This window comes from Salvelinus alpinus, chromosome 18 (assembly GCF_045679555.1).
Source record: "Salvelinus alpinus chromosome 18, SLU_Salpinus.1, whole genome shotgun sequence".
Taxonomy (NCBI): domain Eukaryota; kingdom Metazoa; phylum Chordata; class Actinopteri; order Salmoniformes; family Salmonidae; genus Salvelinus; species Salvelinus alpinus.
The window spans coordinates 26,464,148-26,487,047 of record NC_092103.1 but is presented as its reverse complement, the minus strand read 5'-3'; the positions used below and the strand labels follow the sequence as shown (position 1 = coordinate 26,487,047).

Sequence of the window (22,900 nt, the reverse complement as noted above, 5' to 3'; positions counted from 1 at the left end):
CTTTTATTGGTTGGTTGATTTATTTCTAGATGTATTTATGAATGTACTGTAATTTAAAGGACTTCTTGTTGATATTTCTTAATTCCTTCATCTATCTGAAAAAACCCAATCTTAATATATTTAATTTCAGTCATTGAAAAAAACGAAGAAAAAAAACAAAATCCATAAAAATGCAAATATTGTGAAAATATTATATTGTGAATTTCAAGAAGTGAAACTGTTCTTCTGTAAAGCCATAGTTGTGTAAGTTCTCCAGCCATATTAGGCTATTGATAATTGATCATCATAACTGATTATTAGAAGAACGTGAAGAAAGTAGACTGGAAATACTCTTGTGTTAGTGATAATAGACATGATCTCTCTCTCGCTCTCTCTCTATCTCTCTCTCTCTCTCCTCTCTCTCTCCTCTCTCTCTCTCTCTCTCTCTCTCTCTCGGCTTGTGTGTGTGGGTGGTGAACGCACATGAAAAATGGTAAGCTACTGTTCCACATTGTTTTTCATGAAGTCACGTTAAAACTCCCACAGATTTTCGTGGCTGTCAGACAGAAAACCAGGCGAGAGATAAAACATAACTATGAATTGGATGCTGTGACAACAATGCATTGTCTCCATAAACCTCTGCCCTATTTAATCTTTGGTAAGTACTTTTCTCACTATTTTATGTTTGAAAATGTTACAGATTGCAAATTTAAAAAATCTCCACACCAATAATTCTGAAGAATACATCTATCGTATGGTGTATCCCATCCTCCATTCTCCAATTTACTGTATGCCAATGAGGTTGTTGTAGTTTTAGCTAGGTAATTTGACCTGTTTTCTCATACTATACTATACTGAGTATACTATATATCATTTTAAGTAGTCACTTGTTCCAGGAATGATGATGATCTTCGATTGTGTGTTTTGGCAGGGCCTGACATTAACTTTTTCGAAAGTTAAGAAGAAAAGTTTTTTTACTTTTCCGAATTTTTTTTTTTAAGTCTGTAACACCATGGGCCAAAAAAGGTGACTGAAAATGTTGTTGTATGAACCACTTTACAAAAATGAAATTAATTATTATCATTATTATTACCATACAGAGCCTCAGACAAAAATGCAGGCTACTCTGCATATTGGCTTCTTTGTATATTCAAGCCTGTCTCAAAATACAACACCGCCTCTTTAAGACATAAAAAGGCTTTTTACCTGACACATTTTTCCAAGATAGTTGGTTTTCTCAGGGTTCAAACACATTTTGACAGATGTAATTCATGACTTTTCCATTACTTTTAACCACATTTCCCTGAAAAATAATTGGCGGTGTCTTTGAAAAATTAAGCATTATGTGGTATTGACACTGGAAGGCTGCTGATCCCATGTACTATCTTCTGCCATTGTGCCCTTGAGCAATGCACTTAACCCTCCACAAAGTTAAATAACTGCACTGTTAGGCAACTGTTTAAACACATAAACACAAACCTCCATCTGGAGAGTTACTGGGTGTAACATTAGCTCATTCAATGAATTCAGGGATCAAATGGCTAAAGTGGGCTACTTCAAAGCAAGGCAGCTACCTTACAAAGACATGTTTATCTATACCATTGTAAGACTAACATATTCCTGTTTCAGTAGGGCTGTGACGATCATGGAATTTGGGGTAACCTTTTTTTGTCATGTAAATGTGGTGCTGTAATAGTCTGAGTGCCAGCCTCTTTAGCTAACATTCCACTCTTTTTACTTTCATTTTTTAGCTTAAAATAAATAACTTTCTCATTTATGAGATACAGAGAAGTTGTTTGCATCATATCATATTGCTTTTTTGGTTGTTTGTTTTAGTTTTAATATAATGTTTCAATAATTCATAAAGTTCTACACACTTGTTTCTAACATGTATCTCAGCATTCCTGAACATTCCCATTACAAGTCAGAATGTTGAACAAACTTCATTTTACCTTACTTTACCTGTAAGCACCGATCTTGTCCCTATGTTGGAGGTCATCTGATAAAAAAATATCTATAGGGAAGCGTTTTTAACTCGACCTTCAGTATGCTGGTCTGTATATTGTTTTGTATTTCCGGTTTTTATTTTTACTCAATTCATAAAAAGCCTTTTTATGTCTTAAAGAGGCGGTGTTGTATTTTGAGACAGGCTTGAATATACAAAGAAGCCAATATGCAGAGTAGCCTGCATTTTTGTCTGAGGCTCTGTATGGTAATAATAATGATAATAATTAATTTTATTTTGTAAAGTGGTACCATTTTCCTGTCCTGCTAGGAATTCAAAATGAAATAGTACTTTTGGGTGTCAGGGAAAATGTATGGAGTAAAAAGTACATAATTTTATTTTGGAATGTATTGAAGTAAAAGTCATTTAAAAAATTGTCAAGTAAAGTACAGATACCCCCAAAAACTACTTAATTAGTACTTTAAAGTAATTTTACTGAAGCACTTTACACCAGTGGAACATTTCATACATTTAGAATTCCACTCCTTGCCTCTCCTTGTAATTGCTGAAGAGACTGGCCTTTCAGCAATTTTAAAGTCAAGCTGGATTTACGGTGGAGCTCATTGGTTGTTGGAAATAACAAATATCAAAAACAAACATTTAGCTGTTAGCTAGGCACGTTGTTAAGACGTTTTATGGTTGGAATTGCAATATGTATTATTTAGTTAGAGAATTTAATGGTGCTCTACCAACTTTTGACAGACTGGTTTTGTCTAAACAAACAAAAAACGGTTGTTTAGCAACTACATACCAACGTGTTCTGGGGAGAAAAAAGTGATATAATTCCAACTTTTGCATAATCGTTGTGATTGGGGGATAGCTATGAGGGTGATTGAATCAGGATCAAATCCTCGGTTCTCCTCGAGCTCATTAATGATAGAATGTTCATATTTGAAGATGGCAGAAAGGCCAGTGTCTTTGGCACAAATACATGACACGGAGTACAGGGAGTGGGTTAGCTAAAGAAACTGGCACACAGGCTAGTGCTGTAGCAATGGCCCAGTCACTGCCGTTGTGTTAACAAGCTGTAGCAACTCAGTAAACAATCTATCAAGCAGTGGTCATGCCATTGCTTCTCCGGTCATGCACACAGACTTGGTGTTCACCATCCTAGTTGATTTCAACTTTGTGTTTTATAACATTGATGATTCACTTTCACTTATAAATGTCTACACTCACCAAGCATGACATTGGGTAGCATATTTTAGCAGACGATGCGGCGATGGAGGTCGGATTTTAGCATATTTTTCAAACTTTACAAACCAGAGAATTATGCTAGCTGCTGGTAACCACCTCATTATCTAGAGTGGCCCTACTTTGTGTTGGACCCTGAGTTCAGCCAGGGGTAAACAACAGACTGCTGCAACCTGATTGGCTTAATGCAATACACAACATCCAGGACTTCTATTCCTAGGCAGCCGGTGGAAAATATTTTTGCAGTTTATTTCCATCTTCTCAGCATTACATTTAGTTAAGGGCAAAATTGAAACCTTTGCAGCCTGAATGGAGAATGTTTTTTGTCTGAACCAGTTGCCGGGGTGACACGGGTGTATTACAGACTTGGCACATGATCAAGCCCAGATGATAGTGGAGATCCACAGCACCCATCCAAGCTAACACCAATAACGATAAACTATAAGCTACATTTTATTTAACTAGGCAAGTCAGTTAAGAACAGATTCTTATTTTCAATGACAGCCTAGGAACAATGGGTTAATTGCCTTGTTCAGGGGGGAAATGACAGATTTTTACCTTGCCAGCTCAAGGAATTGATCTTGCAACCTTGCGATTACTAGTCCAACGCTCTAACCACTAGGCTACCTGCCGCCACCTGACTATAAAATGTTGGTGAGCATTTACACTAGAGTACAGTTGATCATTTATCATTCTACAATCCTACACCTGTCAATCACCTGATCAACGGTCCCATGTGGCTCAGTTGGTAGAGCATGGTGTTTGCAACGCCAAGGTTGTGGGTTAGATTCCCATGGGAGACCAGTATGCAAAAGTACTACTGTAAGGCGCTCTGGATAATAGCCTCTGCCAAATGACTGAAATGTACTGCATCCTGCCTATTAATAGGGAAAGGCGGGTACCTAGTCAGTTACTCAACTGAAATGTGTCCTCCACATTTAACCCAACCCTTCTGAATCAAAGAGGGGCTGCCTTAGTCAACATTCATGTCTTTGGCACCCAGGGAACAGTGGGTTAACTGCCTTGCTCAGGGGCAGAAGGACAGATTTTTACCTTGTCAGCTCGGGGATTCAATCCAGCAACCTTCTGTTACTGGCCCAATGCTCTAACCACTAGGCTACCTGGGTGGTAACACAAGACCTTTCAGGGTGTATTCATTGTGACAGCTGCAAATAATACTTCAATGTACATGTAGGCCTAATGCAACATAATATAGGAACTATTTAAATGTCATAATTCAACAACAAATGCAGTTTAGCCTGCACATCTTTTATAGCATGTTATTGCCTCGTTGCTCAAGAGGTTTGCAAATTATTTTTGTTTTTCTAATGGTTGTCAATTCCTTTGTGTCTTCTTTTTCACTGTGCTCATTTCTGTCTGTGCTATGCAACTAGGCCGATTTGCAGTGCAACAATGTTATCGTAACCGGACAAAAATTATCCCACCAACACATTTTCTTTCCTCAACTTTCCCCGACAGTTAAAGCTGCAATATGTAACTTTTTGGACGACCCAACCAAATTCCCATAGATACAGTATGTGAGTTATAGCAACTTGAATAAGTGGTAGATCTGTTCTATATGTGCTATTTCTATGCTTCCCATTCTTAAGTTTAGTTTTTGTGTCTTACTTTCGGTTTTGTACACCAGATTCAAATGGCTGAAAATACAATATTTTTGGTTATTGAAAAGATATTTCACAGCGATTATGGTGCAATGATTCTCTAGTATACACAATGTATACAACATTAGGAACACTTTCCATGACATAGACCAGTGGTTCCCAACTCCGGTCCTCGAGTACCCCCAACAGTACAGATTTTTATTGTAGCCCCGGACAAGCTGATTCAATTTGTCAACTAATCATCAGGCCCTCACTGAGCTGAATGAGGTATGTTTGTCCAGGGTTACAACAAAAATGTGTTCTGTTGGAGGTACTCAAGGACTGGAGTTGGGAACCACTGACATAGATTGACCAGGTAAATCCAGGTGAAAGTTATGATCCCTTATTGATGTCACTTGTCAAATACACTTCAATCAGTGTAGATGAAGGGGAGGAGACAGGTTAAAGAAAGATTTTTACGCTTTGAGACAATTGAGACATGGATTTTGTATGTGTGCCATTCAGAAGATGAATGGGCAAGACAAAATATTTAAGTGCCTTTGAACAGGGTATGGTAGTAGGTGCCAGGCACACCGGGTTGATTGTCCACCCCCCAAAGGACATCCAGCCAATTTGACACAACTGTGGAAAGCATTGGAGTGAACATTGGCCAGCATCCCTGTGGAACGCTTTCAACACCTTGTAGAGTCCATGCCCCGACAAATTGAGAGCAAAAGGGGGTCCAACTCAATATTAGGAAAGTGTTCCTAATGTTTTGTACACTCATTGTATATTGCTTGTTTTGTCACATAAACTGAAATTAGGTGAATTTAGATTTTAATTAAGCAATCAGGAAATGGCAAAGCGATTTCTGCATTTTGCACCTTTAATTTGGCCTATGTTGTAGGCCTGTTTTACATTCAGCAATTAGCAAGAGCAAGCTGCTTCTTTCCCCGAATAGGCTATTAGGCCTAGTATAAAAAAATATCAAAATAAATGTTCTTTAGCTATTCCTGGTATTTCGCAAGAAGAGGAATGGCCTATTGCGTAGCCAATTGTCTATTGTGCATGTGAACAGCTGGGAGAGATAAGAAGCTAAAGCAAGAAGTAAATATTAGCTAGATATTAGGCCATTCATGAACTAAATATTAGGGCTATAGGCTAAATATTTACCTGTCCAAATGCAAGAAAAAAATAGCAGATCTGTGTGTTCCTCCAGGCTGCGCTCTGTGGTACCCGGGTACACAAAGCTCCACTATTGATTGGGGCCAGGCCTACATTTTAGACAAGAAAATTACAACAACAACAGTGCAATGAGGAATGTATTTTTGTTATCAAATGAGTTCACACTTATTGTCTGTAAACTGCAGCGATGTAGATTAATTTGAATAACCACTCAAACGTCCTGTTTTGTTTCATGTCAAAATAACAGCATAGGCTTGATTATGCAACTATTTGGAACAGTTTGGGTCTATTCTCGACAATTTAGAATGTCCAGAAAGGTACATATGTTGTAATTTGTCAAGATATGCCTACTTTAGGAATATATGGTCTCCTCCTTTCCACGTTTGTAGCCTATTTTACATGCAGCAAGCAAAATCAAGCATGCATCTCTCCTCCAATAGGCTATCAGTAAAGAAAATTAATTGAAATAAGCAGGGCTGGACTAGCACAGCTGGGGCCCAGGAGGACCTACCTCCAGGAGGCCTCCCCACCCCCAAAAAAACAATCAAACTTATAGGCCTAATCATTGTAGCATACACTATGTGCTCCCAGTCCCCGGGCAGTCAGCTCCAAAAGCTACGCTATTGATTTTATTTTTTACAATTACAAGAAATTAGCTGGAAATCTTTTCTTTTTTTTAATTCTCAGCTGCATGGCAAAATGTGTAGAATAGCATGAGATTAGCTATAAAATTGCAAATGTTTCTTTCTGCCCCATGGCAATATCTGTAGAATTGCAAGAAATTATCTTCAAAAATGCAAAATTCTGTCTGCTCCCCAACCCCCCCAATCCAAAAAATTATGGTTTGTTGGGGGTCCTGCGAAACTGCGGTACGCCACTGGGTTAGGGAAATGAGTAGCGGTAGGGTTTGGGGTAGGGATGTCCCAAGGACCCCGGACAGCACTAACCCTTGGAGCATTGTAAGCTACAGCTCCCCAACATTCAACTACGATGTGCAGAGACTGGGAGAAGAGTGCAAACTTTTTTGTGTGCTTTATTTAACTTGTCCATTCAGACAACTTACATTTATATTCTTCTTGTCCAACATTCTTTTTTTACCTGTCCCAGACAAGCGAACAAGCATTAATGTCGAGCCCTGGTGCTGTCTCTCTTTGTTTAGGTATTCTCTTTGGATATTTTACCTCGCTCTCTTCCCTTCTCCAAGTTTCTCCAGGTACGTTTCAACTATCGTTTCCAGACAAAACAGTTTAAAACAACAGACTTGCAGTGCACTCTTCCTACAAAAGTTCTCAACCAATTAGGGTTTGGTAATAGGAAACCATCTGATATTATATGTAATACAGTGGGGCAAAAAAAGTATTTAGTCAGCCACCAATTGTGCAAGTTCTCCCACTTAAAAAGATGAGAGAGGCCTGTAATTTTCATCATAGGTACACTTCAACTATGACAGACAAAATGAGAAAAAGAAATCCAGAAAATCACATTGTAGGATTTTTAATGAATTTATTTGCAAATTATGGTGGAAAATAACTATTTGGTCAATAACAAAAGTTTATCTCAACACTTTGTTATATACCCTTTGTGGGCAATGACAGAGGTCAAACGTTTTCTGTAAGTCTTCACAAGGTTTTCACACACTGTTGCTGGTATTTTGGCCCATTCCTCCATGCAGATCTCTTCTAGAGCAGTGATGTTTTGGGGCTGTTGCTGGGCAACACGGACTTTCCACTCCCTCCAAATATTTTCTATGGGGTTGAGATCTGGAGACTGGCTAGGCCACTCCAGGACCTTGAAATGCTTCTTACGAAGCCACTCCTTCGTTGCCCGGGTGGTGTGTTTGGGATCATTGTCATGCTGAAAGACCCAGCCACGTTTCATCTTCAATGCCCTTGCTGATGGAAGGAGCTTTTCACTCAAAATCTCACGATACATGGCCCCATTCATTCTTTCCTTTACACGGATCAGTCGTCCTGGTCCCTTTGCAGAAAATCAGCCCCAAAGCATGATGTTTCCACCCCCATGCTTCACAGTAGGTATGGTGTTCTTTGGATGCAACTCAGCATTCTTTGTCCTCCAAACACGACGAGTTGAGTTTTTACCAAAAAGTTCTATTTTGGTTTCATCTGACCATATGACATTCTCCCAATCTTCTTCTGGATCATCCAAATGCTCTCTAGCAAACTTCAGACGGGCCTGGACACGTCTGGCACTGCAGGATTTGAGTCCCTGGCGGCGTAGTGTGTTACTGATGGTAGGCTTTGTTACTTTGGTCCCAGCTCTCTGCAGGTCATTCACTAGGTCCCCCCGTGTGGTTCTGGGATTTTTGCTCACCGTTCTTGTGATCATTTTGACCCCACGGGGTGAGATCTTGCGTGGAGCCCCAGATCGAGGGAGATTATCAGTGGTCTTGTATGTCTTCCATTTCCTAATAATTGCTCCCACAGTTGATTTCTTCAAACCAAGCTGCTTACCTATTGCAGATTCAGTCTTCCCAGCCTGGTGCAGGTCTACAATTTTGTTTCTGGTGTCCTTTGACAGCTCTTTGGTCTTGGCCATAGTGGAGTTTGGAGTGTGACTGTTTGAGGTTGTGGACAGGTGTCTTTTATACTGATAACAAGTTCAAACAGGTGCCATTAATACAGGTAATGAGTGGAGGACAGAGGAGCCTCTTAAAGAAGTTACAGGTCTGTGAGAGCCAGAAATCTTGCTTGTTTTGTAGGTGACCAAATACTTATTTTCCACCATAATTTGCAAATAAATTCATTAAAAATCCTACAATGTGATTTTCTGGATTTTCCCCCCTCATTTTGTCTGTCATAGTTGAAGTGTACCTATGATGAAAATTACAGGCCTCTCTCGTCTTTTTAAGTGGGAGAACTTGCACAATTGGTGGCTGACTAAATACTTTTTTGCCCCACTGTATATACTGTATGTCCAGTGGTCTTTTTGGATGGCGGCAAAAGTAAGACGTGTGGGGGGCCTCCCGGGTGGCGCAGTGGTCTAGAGCACTGCATCGCAGTGCTATGCTGCGCCACCAGAGTCTGGGTTCGCGCCCAGGCTCTGTCGCAGCCGGCCGCGACCGGGAGGTCCGTGGGGCGACGCACAATTGGCTTAGCGTCGTCCGGGTTAGGGAGGGTTTGGCCGGTAGGGATATCCTTGTCTCATCGCGCTCCAGCGACTCCTGTGGCGGGCCGGGCGCAGTGCGCGCTAACCGAGGGGGGCGGGTGCACGGTGTTTCCTCCGACACATTGGTGCGGCTGGCTTCCGGGTTGGAGGCGCGCTGTGTTAAGAAGCAGTGCGGCTTGGTTGGGTTGTGCTTCGGAGGACGCATGACTTTCGACCTTCGTCTCTCCCGAGCCCGTACGGGAGTTGTAGCGATGAGACAAGATAGTAATTACTAGCGATTGGATACCACGAAAATTGGGGAGAAAAGGGGATAAAAAATATAAAAAAAAAAAAAAAAGTAAGACGTGTTTTTATCACCCCCTTGCATGAGTTATGCAACAAAGCTGATCTATTTTAGGTATCAGAGTTGGCACCCAGAGGATATGGCTACAGTAACAGCACTACACAATTTATATAGTATTGCTGTAACAATTACACCATTTCCTTCTGTGCCACGTAGTTATAGCACCACTCTGCATAACATAATAAACCATTTAAAAGTTTGTCATTTACATCTTCACATTCAGTATGTGAGATTTGTTTCACAAAGTATTTCCGTTGCAACATCATGAAATGTTTATTATGTTAGGATACATGATGTATTGACAATACTGTACATTTCAGTGACCTGTAGGTGCAAGAACATCTCTTCATGTTATGGACACTGTGTCACATCCCAAGGTAATGACACAACTATTCCAAAAACCAAGTTGTGGTTCAGTTGCAGTTGATGAGGTTGATGAAATGTTATTATAATGAAATATAATCGATTTGCTCTTTTGAACCTTTCCTTTCAGAGGGAGTCAGTGAATTAGATTGCTTTGGTAAACATCTGGGCTTAAGTAGGATCGGCTGGAAATGTGTGTGGACACCTGTAAAACACCAAACACAAAGATACACACTCTGTATAGAACAGTAAGTAGTGTAGAACACAAGGCTAATTTAATGTATCTCTGAGGTTATATAATTTGATTGTTTGCATTTAGGGTGCTCTGTAGACTGAAGACAAGAGAGATTTAAAAATAATCTAATTAATGAACTACTAAATCTTATTCAATTTGATATTCTTCACAGGAAAACACATAGCAAAATGCATGCAAACATATCGGAGACGTCTCAGAATATTCATCTGTCCAAAAAGTTTAACATGACAGCTCATGTATTTGACAAGAGTGATTTGAAGAGCTGCACAAAGACTGTTTTCAGAGGTTCACCTCAACAATTGGGTACGTTTATATTAATTACCTCCAGTATGCATCTCTTTCCTTCCATTATGTGATAATAGTGTAGCCTATGGGTTTACAGCAACCAGAAGATGTGATATGACCAGTCCTTCCTCTATATTGTTACATACAACATCTAAACTCAGCAAAAAAAAAAAAAACGTCCTCTCATTGTCAACTGCGTTTATTTTCAGCAAACTTAACGTGTAAATATTTGTATGATCATAACAAGATTCAACAACTGAGACATAAACTGATCACGTTCCACAGACATGTGACTAACAGAAATGGAATAATGTGTCCCTGAACAAAGGGGGGGTCAAAATCAAAAGTAACAGTCAGTATCTGGTGTAGCCACCAGCTGCATTAAGTACTGCAGTGCATCTCCTCCTCATGGACTGCACCAGATTTGCCAGTTCTTGCTGTGAGATGTTACCCCACTCTTCCTCCAAGGCACCTGCAAGTTCCCGGACATTTCTGGGGGGAATGGCCCTAGCCCTCACCCTCCGATCCAACACGTCCCATACATGCTCAATGGAATTGAGATCCGGGCTCTTCCCTGGCCATGACAGAACACTGACATTCCTGTCTGGCAGGAAATCACGCACAGAACGAGCAGCATGGCTGGTGGCATTGTCATGCTGGAGGGTCATGTCAGGATGAGCCTGCAGGAAGGGTACCACATGAGGGAGAAGGATGTCTTCCCTGTAACGCATAGCGTTGAGATTGCCTGCAATGACAACAAGCTCAGTCCAATGATGCTGTGACACACCGCCCCAGACCATGACGGACCCTCCACCTCCAAATCGATCCCGCTCCAGAGTACAGGCCTCGGTGTAATGCTCATTCCTTAGACGATAAACGCGAATCCGACCATCACCCCATGACGCGACTCGTCAGTGAAGAGCACTTTTTGCCAATCCTGTCTGGTCCAGCGGCGGTGGGTTTGTGCCCATAGGCGACGTTGTTGCTGGTGATGTCTGGTGAGGACCTGCCTTACAACAGGCCTACAAGCCCTCAGTCCAGCCTCTCTCAGTCTATTGCGGACAGTCTGAGCACTGACGGAGGAATTGTGCGTTCCTGGTGTAACTCGGGCAGTTGTTGTTGCCATCCTTTACCTGTCCCACAGGTGTGATGTTCGGATGTACCGATCCTGTGCAGGTGTTGTTACACATGGTCTGCCACTGTGAGGACGATCAGCCGTCCGTCCTGTCTCCCTGTAGCGCTGTCTTAGGCGTCTCACAGTACGAACATTGCAATTTATTTCCCTGGCCACATCTGCAGTCCTCATGCCTCCTTGTAGCATGCCTAAGGGACATTCACACAGAAGAGCAGGGACCCTGGGCATCTTTCTTTTTGTGTTTTTCAGAGTCAGTAGAAAGGCCTCTTTAGTATCCTAAGTTTTCATAACTGTGACCTTAATTGCCTACCGTCTGTAAGCTGTTAGTGTCTTAACGACCGTTCCACAGGTGCATGTTCATTAATTGTTTATGGTTCATTGAACAAGCATGGGAAGCAGTGTTTAAACCCTTTACAATGAAGATCTGTGAAGTTATTTGGATTTTTACAAATTATCTTTGAAAGACAGGGTCCTGAAAAAGGGACGTTTCTTTTTTTGCTGAGTTTAGTATAACAGTATTACAATGATAATTTATCACATAGCCTATCTTAAAAATTGCAGTTCGATGCGGCCCCCCATCTAATGTACACTTGAATCGACATTCAAGACAGCTGGATATCCAGGCCTCCTGGAGGAAGGAGGAGACCAAATATATCCCTCTTTACTCTGTGAGATACAAGGAGCTGAACAGCTCGCAATGGAAAGAGGTGGGATTCAAAAGTCAGATATGAAATGTACTGCCTACAGCTCATATAGAGCTAGATTATAGAATTGAAACAAGCTGGCATAAATAGTGAAACTCTTGGGGCCGGTTTCCCAGACACTAGTTCCGGACACAGATTAAGGTTAGTCAATGGAGAATCTCCATTGAAAGTACTTTTTAGTCTAAGGTTAGGCTTAATCTGTGCCAGGAAAACCAGCCCTAGTAGTCCAAGACTGGAAAAGACCAATGCAGAATCATTAGAGAAATAAGTTATACAGACCTAACCTCTCATTTATGTTCTCTATAGCCACCAGTGCAATCCAAGGATAGAAATAGGTGCACTGTGGGTAATCTTAACTCCTCACTGTCCTATGAGGTGCAGATAGAGTGTGTGGCCAACAACAAATGTACCCAGTGCCCCTGGAGCGAGGTTTTCACAGTCCCACCCGGTGAGTTGACCTTTTACCTAAAACTAAAATCTGGGATCCAGAAATCTGTTCAATGGTCTTATCAAAATAGGCTTAATCAATTGTCCACTCTACTGATTTATAACATGAAATAAGCTAAATATGTGTCCATGTTTCTTCTGTTTTCTAAGAACTTACTGATACGCCTGTCATTGAGATGGTAAAAGATAGTCGTCCACAAACCAAAGGGAGGAGATTAGTGATCATAAAATGGAAGGTAATTCATTTCCCCGTGAGTAACTTAACCTTACAATAGGAACATTTCAAATACAAATGTGAAAATAGTAAGTTTGTGACAATGTGAAAAATGTTAATAGAATGTGAAAATAGTACGTTTGAGTAAACTGATATAGGTATACATTTATAAAAGTGAATAGTTTATCGCACTACACTATAAACTGAGTATACAAAACATTAAGAACACCCGCTCTGTGCCTCCCGAGTGGAGCAGTGGTCTAAGGCAGTGCTAGCTGTGCCACTAGAGATCCTGGTTCGAGTCCAGGCTCTGTCGCAGCCGGCCGCGACCAGGAGACCCATGAGGCGGCGCACAATTGGCCCAGCATCGTCCGGGTTAGGGGAGGGTTTGGCAGGCTGGGATGTCCTTGTCCCATCGCGCTTTAGTGAATCCTGTGGTGGGCGCATGCACGTTGACACGGTTGCCAGGTGTACGGCATTTCCTCCGACACATTGATGTGGCTGGCTTCCGGGTTAAGCGGGCATTGTGTCAAGAAGCGGCTTGGCTGGGTCGTGTTTTGGAGGATGCACAGCTCTCGACCTTCGCCTCTCCCGAGTCCGTACGAGTTTTGCAGCGATGAGACAAGACTGTAGCTACCAATTGGATACCACAAAATTGGGGAGAAAAAAAAAAGGAAAAAAAAGAACACCCACTCTTTCCATGACAGCCTGGCCAGGTGAATCCAGACGAAAGATATGATCCCTTATTGATGTCACTTGTTAAATCCACTTCAAATCAGTGTAGATGAAAGGGGCAGGTTAAAGAAGGAATTTTAAGCCTTGAGACAATTGAGACATGGATTGTGTACAGTATGTGTGCCATTCGGAAGATGAATGGGCAAGACAAAAATAGAAGTGTCTTTCAAACATGGTATGGTAGTAGGTGTCATGCGCTCCTACATACGTTTCCTGTGTGTATCAAGAATGGTCCACCACCCAAAGGACTTCCAGCAAACTTGACAACTGTGGGAAGCATTGGAGTCAACATGGGCCAGCATCCCTGTGGCACGCTTTCGACACTTTGTAGAGTGCATGCCCCGACGAATTGAGGCTGATCCTAATGTTGCTGTAATACGTATTGTATAAAGCTTGATCCTACCATTGTCCTGTACATGTAAGTTTGCAGCCAGTGAGTTAGCGGAGGGCTACAGTGTTTCCGTGGGGAAAGCCTCAGGAGAGGATCCTATTGAGACCTTCAACACCAGCAGGCACCTACTCATAGTGACCCTGTCTCACTCAGCCTACCACCTCAAAATCACAGCTCTCAACAGGGCTGGGACCTCACCTGCAGCACAGAGCACTATACGGCCACTGGATGACAAAGGTAGGAACACCTATCAACTGTTATGTTGTCCTCCGATATAGGAATCAGACTGTGGCCGTCAGAATGTATTCACTATTTTGCTTGAGCAGTATTATGAGTAAGTTATATTGTTGCATTAGAAATGCATTACTAGTTTCTCTCCTGTGTAACAGCATGGTATCAGTCTGTTGAAGTGGATGTCTGAGATCTCTCAGATGCAGGAGAAAGGACTATGAAGTGTTGTTTGATTTGTCTCGACAGACTTATATGGGAAGCTGAATCTGACATTCAATGGCAACACGTCCTTTACTGTCTCCTGGGTGGATGACCTGATCAAAACCTACTCCTGCTTCTCAGTGGAGTGGTGGACGAGAGGAAACAAAGCTGCTCACAAGTCCTTCTATGAGGATGAGAACAATTATGAAGTCATACCATTGCACGGTAAGGTACATACATCTCTCTCCTGTGTTAACATGAGAACAACAGAGGATTCACATATTTGGATTGATACAGCATATTATCATGACCAGTACTTTCAGTTTGTCTTGATGAAAGACGTTTCACCATTTAAAACCACTCTTGTTGTTGTATGAACTAAAGAGCCATTAGAGCTGTATAAGAGGTACACCTTCACTCTGCACACGAGGCCAGACAAAGAGCCCTGCAACCTGAAGTTCATCAACAACAGCGAGAGCACCTACGGGAGCATCCAGTCCTACTTCACTGAAGGATGTGAGTCTGAAATACATATTTTATATGTACAGTGCCTTCAGAAAGTATTCAGACCCCTTGACTTTTTTCACATTTTGAACGTTACAGCCTTATTTTAAAATGGATTAAATACTATTTTTTTCTCAGCAATCGACACACAATACTCCACAATGACAAAGCTAAAAACAGGTTTTTAGATTTTTTTGCAAATGTATAAACCATTTCAAAAACAGAAATACCTTATTAACATACAATACTAGTCAAAAGTTTGGACACACCTACTCATTCAAGGGTTTTTATTTATTTTTACTATTTTCTACATAGAGTAGAATAATAGTGAAGACATCAAAACTATGAAATAACACATGGAATTATGTAGTAACTAAAAGTGTTAAATCAAATTGCTTTTCCAACAGTCTTGAAGGAGTTCCCACATGCACTGAGCACTTGTTGGCTGCTTTTCCTTAACTCTGCGGGCTAACTCATCCCAAACCATCTCAATTGGGTTGAGATCGGGTGATTATGGAAGTCAGGTCATCTGATGCAGCACTCCATCACTCTCCTCCTTGGTAAAATAGCCCTTACACAACCTGGGATGTGTGTTTTGAGTCATTAAGCCCTTAACTGTTGGTTAAGGGCTTGTAAGTAAGGTCTACACACAGTAAGGTCTACATATGTATTTGGTGCATGTGATGTGACAAATAAAATGTGATTTGTCCTGTTGAAAAATGCTAGTCCCACTAAGCGCAAACCAGATGGGATGGCGTATCGCTGCAGAATTCTGAGGTAGCCATGCTGGTTAAGTTTGCCTTGAATTCTAAATAAATCACTGACAGTGTCACCAGCAAAGCATCCCCACACCTCCTCCATTCATCAGGGTGGGAACTACACATTCGGAGGTCATCCGTTCACCTATTCTGCGTCTCACAAAGACATGGGGGTTGGAACCAAAAATCTCAAATTTGAACTCCATCAGACTAAAAGACAGATTTCCACTGGTCTAATGTCCATTGCTCGTGTTTCTTGGTCCAAGCAAGTCTCTTCTTATTATTGGTGTCCATTAGTAGTGGTTTCTTTGCAGCAAATCAACCATGAAGGAGAGATTCACGCAGTCTACTCTGAACAGTTGATGTTGAGATGTATGTTACTTGACCTTTGTGAATCATTTATTTGGGCTGCAATCTGAGGAGCATTTAACTCTACTGAATTTATCCTCTGCAGCAGAGGTAACTCTGGGTCTTCCTTTCATGTGGCGCTCCTTAAAGTAATGATGGACTGTTGTTTCTCTTTGCTTATTTGAGCTGTTCTTGTCAAAATAGGGACTTGGTCTTATACCAAATAGCCCTATTTTCTGTATACCACCCCTACATTGTCACAACACAACTGATTGAAAGAAATTCCACAAACTAACTTTTAACAAAGCACACCTGTTAATTGAAATGCATTCCAGGGGACTACCTAATGAAGCAGGTTGAGAGAATGCCAAGAGTGTGCAAAGCTGTCATCAAGGCTACTTTGAAGAATCTCAAATCTATTTTCATTTTAATACTTTTTTGGTAACTACATGGTTCCATATGTGTTAATTCATAGTTTTAACATCTTCACTATTATTCAACAACGTAGAAAATACTACAAATAAATAAAAACCCTTGAATGAGTAGGTGTGTCCAAAATGTTGACTGGTACTGTAAGTATTCAGGCCCTTTGCTATGAAACTCGAAATTGAGCTCAGGTGGATCCTGTTTCCATTGATCATCCTTGAGATGTTTCTACAACTTGAGTGGAGTCCACCAATGGTAAATTCAATTGATTGGACATGATTTGGAAAGGCACATGCCTGTCTATATAAGGTCCCACAGTTGACAGTGCATGTCAGAGCATAAACCAAGCCATGAGGTCGAAGGAATTGCCCGTAGAGCTCTGAGACAGGATTGTGTCGAGGCACAGCTCTGTGGAAGGGTACCAACACATTTTTTAAGCATTGAATGTCCCCAAGAAGACAGTGGCCTCCATCATTCTTAAATGGAAGAAGTTTGGAATCACCAAGACTCTTCCTAGAGCTGGCTGCCTGGCCAAACTGAGCAATCAGGGGAGAAGGGGCCTTGGTCAAGGAGGTGACCAAGAACCCGATGGTCACTCCGAAAGAGCTCTAGAGTTCTTCTGTGGAGATGGGATACCCTCCAGAAGGACAACCATCTTTGCAGCACTCCACCAATAAGGCCTTTATGGTAGAGTGGCCAGACAGAAGCCAATACTCAGTAGAAAGCACATGACAGCCCACTTGGAGTTCGCCAAAAGGGACCCAAAGACCATGAGAAACAAGATTCTCTGGTCTGATGAAACCAAGATTGAACTCTGTGGCCTGAATGCAAAGCATCATATCTGGAGGAAACCTGGCACCATCCCTACGGTGAAGCATGGTGGTGGCAGCATCATGCTGTGGGGATGTTTTCCAGCGGCAGGGACTGGGAGACTAGTCAGGATCGAGGCAAAGATGAACGGAGCAAAGTACAGAGAGATCCTTGATGAAAACCTGCTCCAGAGCACTCAGGGCCTCAGACTGGGGTGACGGTTCCTATTACAACGTCACTTACGGTTTCTATGCCTTTAGTTTTCCACCTTATCTGTGAATTCTGAAAAGCTATCCAAGGATTATTCCATAGGGTTGTTTTTAAGAAGTAATATTGTTTTTTGTAGAATCCGTAAAAAAAAATCCCATGTAGTTATAGTGTTAATGTTATAGAAGATAATGTTCTTAGCTCCATCTTTTGAAAACAGACACATGAAAAGATTCTGGAGGTGAGCATGCACATCTTCAATATTTACCCATTGTTCCTCTTTAGTGCATTTAACTAAATGTCCCAAGTAAATCCTAGGGTGGCGAGTTGTACAAATCCAGAAGGTTAAAACCACCGTCAGATTTAGGGACATCAAATCAAATCAACATCTGATCATCACACAAACACATATCATAAGCAAAGACACAGGGAACCACTTCATGTACTTACTAGCTTGTTACAGTGTAAATAGAGTACATGACACCTTGAGTACCTGCATGTCCCAATCAATCAACCAACCACCCACACACCAATTATTCATAAATGCATTGTGATTATATTCAGTGTATTTTCCTCTCAGCCCCAATTAGCGCCCCAGGGAACATCAGCAGCAGTAATGTTACCCAGAGCTCCATGGTGCTGGAGTGGACGTCAGTCCCTGAGAAGGACACCAGAGGTTTCCTGCTGGGCTACATCCTCCATTACACAGAGAGCCCGGATGACAGGACAGACGCTGAGACAAGTAAGATTGATTCATTTGATGTTCACAAAAAGGTGGCAATTGAGACTTGCAGTGAGTGAGTATTCATAGAATTCGAGCAAAGTAAAGTACAGTGTGTAGACTGTTTATAGTTTGGCTAATATCCGCGTTCGGAAAGTATTCAGAACCCTTCACTTTTTCCACATTTTGTTACGTTACAGCCTTATTTCTAAAATGGATTAAATAAAACAATTTATTAAATCCACACACAATACCCGAAATGACGAAGCGAAAATAGGCTTAGAAGCTTTAGCGAATGTAAAAATGAAATATGACATTTTACATAAGTATTCAGAGCCTTTACTCAGTACTTTGTTAAAGCACCTTTGGCAGTGATTACAGACTCGAGTCTTCTTGGGTATGACGCTACAAGCTTGGCACACCTGTATTTGGGGAGTTTCTCCCATTCTTCTCTGCAGATCCTCTCAAACTCTGTCAGGTTGGATGGGGAGTGTCACTGCACAGCTATTTTCAAGTCTCTCAAGAGATGTTTGATCGGGTTCAAGTACAGGCTCTGGCTGGGCCACTCCAGGACATTGAGACTTGACCCAAAGCCACTCCCGCGTTGTCTTGTCTGTGTGCTTAAAGTCGTTGTCCTGTTGGAAGGTGAACTGGAACCTAGAACCCCAGTCTGAGGTCTAGAGCGCTCTGGAGCAGGTTTTCATCAAGGATCTCTCTGTACTTTGCTCCGTTCATCTTTCCCTCGATCCTGACTAGTCTTCCAGTCCCTGCCTCTGAAAAACATCCCCACAGCATGCTGCTGCCTCCACAATGCTTCACCGTAGGGATGGTATTGGCCAGGTGATCAGCGATGCCTGGTTTCCTCCAGACGTGACGAATGGCATTCAGGCCAACGAGTTCAATCTTGGTTTCATCAGACCAGAGAATTTTGTTTCTCATGGTCAGAGTCCTTTAGGTGCCTTTTGGCAAACTCCAAGTGGGCTGTCGTGTATTTTACTGAAAAATGGCTTCCGTCTGGTCGCTCGACCATAAAGGCCTGATTGGTGGAGTGCTGCAGAGATGGTTGACCTTCTGGAAGGTTCTCCCGTCTCCACAGAGAAACTCTGGAGCTCTGTCAGGGTGACCATCAGGTTCTTGGTCACCTCCCTAACCAAGGCCCTTCTCCCCTGATTGCTCAGTTTGGCCGCATGGCCAGCTCTAGGAAGAGTCTTGGTGGTTCCAAACTTCTTCCATTTAAGAATGATGGAGGCTACTGTGTTCTTGTGGACCTTCAATACTGCAGCCATTTTTTGGTACCCTTCCCCAGATCTGTGCCTCGACACAATGCTGTCTTGGAGCTCTACAGACAATTCCTTCAACCTCATGACTTGGTTTTTGCTCTGACATGCACTGCCAACTGTGGGACCTTATATTGAGAGGTGTGTGCCTTTTCAAATCATGTCCGATCAATTGAATTTACCAAGTTGTGGAAACATTTCAAGTTGTAGAAACATTTCAAGGATGATCAATGGAAACAGGATGCACCGGAGCTCAATTTGAAATCTCTTAGCAAAGGGTCTGAATACTTTTGTAAATTAGGTGTTTTTTATTTTTAAAATATTTGCAAAAATGTCTAAAAACCTGTTTTCGCATCGTCATTATGGGGTAGTGTGTGTAGATTGAGGATTTATTAACATATTTTCAAATGCACTGTATGTACAGTTATTCTTAGAAGTTAAGATTTCCTGCACACTATCAGATATTCTTACTACCATGTCTAGTTCCCAAAAGGCTCAAGTCTCAACTTCCTTAAAATTATTATTGTGGTCTTACTACTATTTATTCTGATGCTTCAGTGACTTTGACTATTGTTTTCGCTGTAACAGACGTCACTGTGGATGCTGGTTCAACCAGCTACGAGTTGGTGGACCTAAAAAGCAATACTGTGTACCAAGTCCAGTTATCTGCCTTCACTGCTGCAGGAATGGGAGTGAGAAGCTCAGCCGTATACTTCGAAACCAAGTCAACAGGTTTGCGTGTTGATCTTTCATCAATGGTTATATTGTAATTGGAATCTCTGATATCCCACATTTGGAATACCATTTTTTATTAATTTAAAGGACCTGTCCTGCCTGCTTTCCCTCCCCAGTATCCCTGTCTATTGGTGGTATGATAGCAGGGGTCGTTATTGGAGCAACTTTACTCTTACTTGTGGTTAATCTCGGCTCTTGGTTGTTAAAAAGGTACGGTCCTCATGTTTTTAAGTCAAAGGTGTATTCATATCTGTTAGTGTTGCTCTATTAAATGTTGCCCAGTGGAATCCAAGTAATGGAAACTTTAAAATATTACATGGTCATTTGTTGTACTTTCAGAGCAAAGAGACTACTTTGGCCAAGTATCCCTAATCCTGGTAACAGCAATGCCATCCAGAAAATAGATGGGGTCTGCGAGCTGGTAAGAAAATTGTGAAGCATGACAGATTTATTGCATTTATGTCTAAGATCATGCCGTGTTGCTGTAAGATTTCCCCCCTCCGGAACAATAAAGATTGATTGATTCTCATAGGAACTCCTGGAGCCCATCAACAGACAGAAGTTAGAGGAAGAGGGGGACACCAACAGTCTGCACATTATTGACAGTAGAGAAGAAACGTCTCCCGTTAGCAACCTCCATAGCAACACAGACTCATGTCTACACCTCAACACAGACCACGAGGAGAATCAAGAGCCTTCAAAGACAACCGCAGACTCTGCCGAGCCCACTAAAGTAGACCCTCAAATCAACATGGGCTTGTGCCGAAGAAACACAGCCACAGACAGTAGCGCTCAAGATCCCACTTCTGACACCATTAAACCTACCACAGACACAAGACCGACAGACCTTGTCCCCATTAGTACGGTGGCCCACCAGTGCCCGCAGTTGTCCTTTATGAGTGATTACACGACCATGGAACTCTTCCAACAGGCTATGACACAATGTGTTCCAGCCACTATATCATTGGAACCCCATGGCCAGTCAAGCCAGTCAGAGGACACAGACTCACCCCTGACCAGACCAGAGTTAGATTACATACACCAGTCCCTCTATGACACTGTCCTCCACCTGTCCCAAGGCAGCACAAGTCCAACTGAGTTGTATTACACGGTTCTTTGAGAATGTTTACTGTAGATTCTAGAATCTGCCTTTCTCACAGATGCTGTGGAACAATTCTCAGCCTTTCATCTATGTAAAAAAGCCAGATGCTGCCATCAGTGTCACCCTGTTGACTAGCCTACTTAGAGTTCTGGACATTATTGGATCGTCATAACTCTGGAATGAGAAACCTTTCAATGACATACAGGAACTTAAAATGCTGTTATCCTATGAATACGTGTATTGATAGCCTGCAGTGCGGTGGTCACAGAATGTATTGAGGGATTGTTTGAGGAGCAGAAATTTCCCAATCGTTTTTTCAGAGACCATTTTATTCTCGGTTTATGTAAACTGACATAGTGAACCTGTACAACATCAGAAAGATGGACCCTCTAACAAAGACATCAATATCATCTATAGCAGGCTTTTACCCCATGTTTCATATGGATTTGGTAATGGATTAAACAAATACCATCACATGGCATTACAAGTATAGTTGAGACTTATTTGACGCAAAGTCTCTTTATTGGATCTCTTTTGGTTAGGATAGTCTGTGAAATATAGTAGGTACTTTGTCAAAGGTACAGTTTCAGGAGGAACATACAAAATAGAGAGAAAACATTGAAGCATTGTTTGCGATATCCTCTTTCATAATTTTCACACATTAGTTGCCAACATCTTTAACAAGTACATAAGAGTGAACCAACAAGACCTTTTTGTACACATGTTCCCTACAGTGTGTGTGTGTGTGTGTGTGTGTGTGTGTGTGTGTGTGTGTGTGTGATATATAAAACACAAAATGCCTCCAGAAAGTATTCAGACCCCTTGACTTACTTCACATTTTGTTACGTTACAGCATTATTCTAAAATTGATTAAATTAAACAATTCCTCAGCAATCTACACACAATACCCCAAAATGACAAAGCGAAAACAGGTTTTTAAATTTACATAACTATTCAGACCCTTTGTTATGAGACTAAAAATTGAGCTCAGTGGCATCCTGTTTCCCTTGACCATCCTTCAGATGTTTCTACAACTTGGAGTCTACCCATGATAAATTCAACTGGTTGGACATGATTTGGAAAGGCACACCTGTCTATATAGAAAAGTCCCACAGTTGACAGTGCATGTCAGAGCAAAGACCAAGCCATGAGGTCGAAGGAATTGTCCGTGGAGCTCCGAGACAGGACTATGACAAGGCACAGATCTGGGGAAAGGAGCCAACATTTTTTTTGCCGCATTGAAGGTCCCCAAGAACAGTGGCCTCCATCATTCTTAAAATGGTAGAGGTTTGGACCTGGCCGCCCAGCCAAACTTGAGCAATCAGGGGAGAAAGGCCTTGGTCAAGGAGGTGACCAAGAACCCGATGGTCACTCTGACAGAGCTCCAGAGTTCCTCTGTGGAGATGGGATACCCTCCAGAAGGACAACCATCTCTGCAGCACTCCACCAATCAGGCCTTTATGGTAGAGTGGCCAGACAGAACCTACTTCTCAGTAAAAGGTCCGACAGCCCGCTTGGAGTTTGCCAAAAGGCACCTAAAGGACTCTCAAGACCATGGGAAACAAGATTCTCTGGTCTGATGAAACCAGGATTAAACTCTTTGGCCTGAATGCCAAG

At 41.8% G+C, this 22,900-nt stretch overlaps 1 protein-coding gene across 1 annotated transcript; it reads left to right on the top strand.

Annotated features, from left to right (window-relative positions):
* The first annotated feature begins 255 nt into the window (after nt 1-255).
* On the top strand, nt 256-22,047 carry LOC139544073 (interleukin-6 receptor subunit beta-like). Its single transcript, XM_071350796.1, has 16 exons — nt 256-637; nt 7,124-7,177; nt 9,754-9,810; nt 9,927-10,044; nt 10,204-10,355; nt 12,034-12,179; nt 12,483-12,624; nt 12,774-12,859; nt 13,996-14,200; nt 14,441-14,620; nt 14,780-14,911; nt 18,029-18,190; nt 20,035-20,178; nt 20,298-20,391; nt 20,521-20,602; nt 20,714-22,047. The coding sequence occupies exons 1-16, from the start codon at nt 463-465 to the stop codon at nt 21,299-21,301; spliced, it is 2,517 nt and encodes an 838-aa protein (XP_071206897.1). The 5' UTR covers nt 256-462; the 3' UTR covers nt 21,302-22,047.
* Nucleotides 22,048-22,900: the final 853 nt, after the last annotated feature.

Bases quoted from the DNA above. Each gene is read 5' to 3' on its own strand.
- LOC139544073 (XM_071350796.1), top strand. From the start codon at position 463: ATGAAAAATGGTAAGCTACTGTTCCACATTGTTTTTCATGAAGTCACG. The intron at 7,178-9,753 runs GTACGTTTCAAC...TGTACATTTCAG, and splicing joins CCTTCTCCAAGTTTCTCCAG to TGACCTGTAGGTGCAAGAAC. The intron at 12,860-13,995 runs GTAATTCATTTC...TGTACATGTAAG, and splicing joins TAGTGATCATAAAATGGAAG to TTTGCAGCCAGTGAGTTAGC.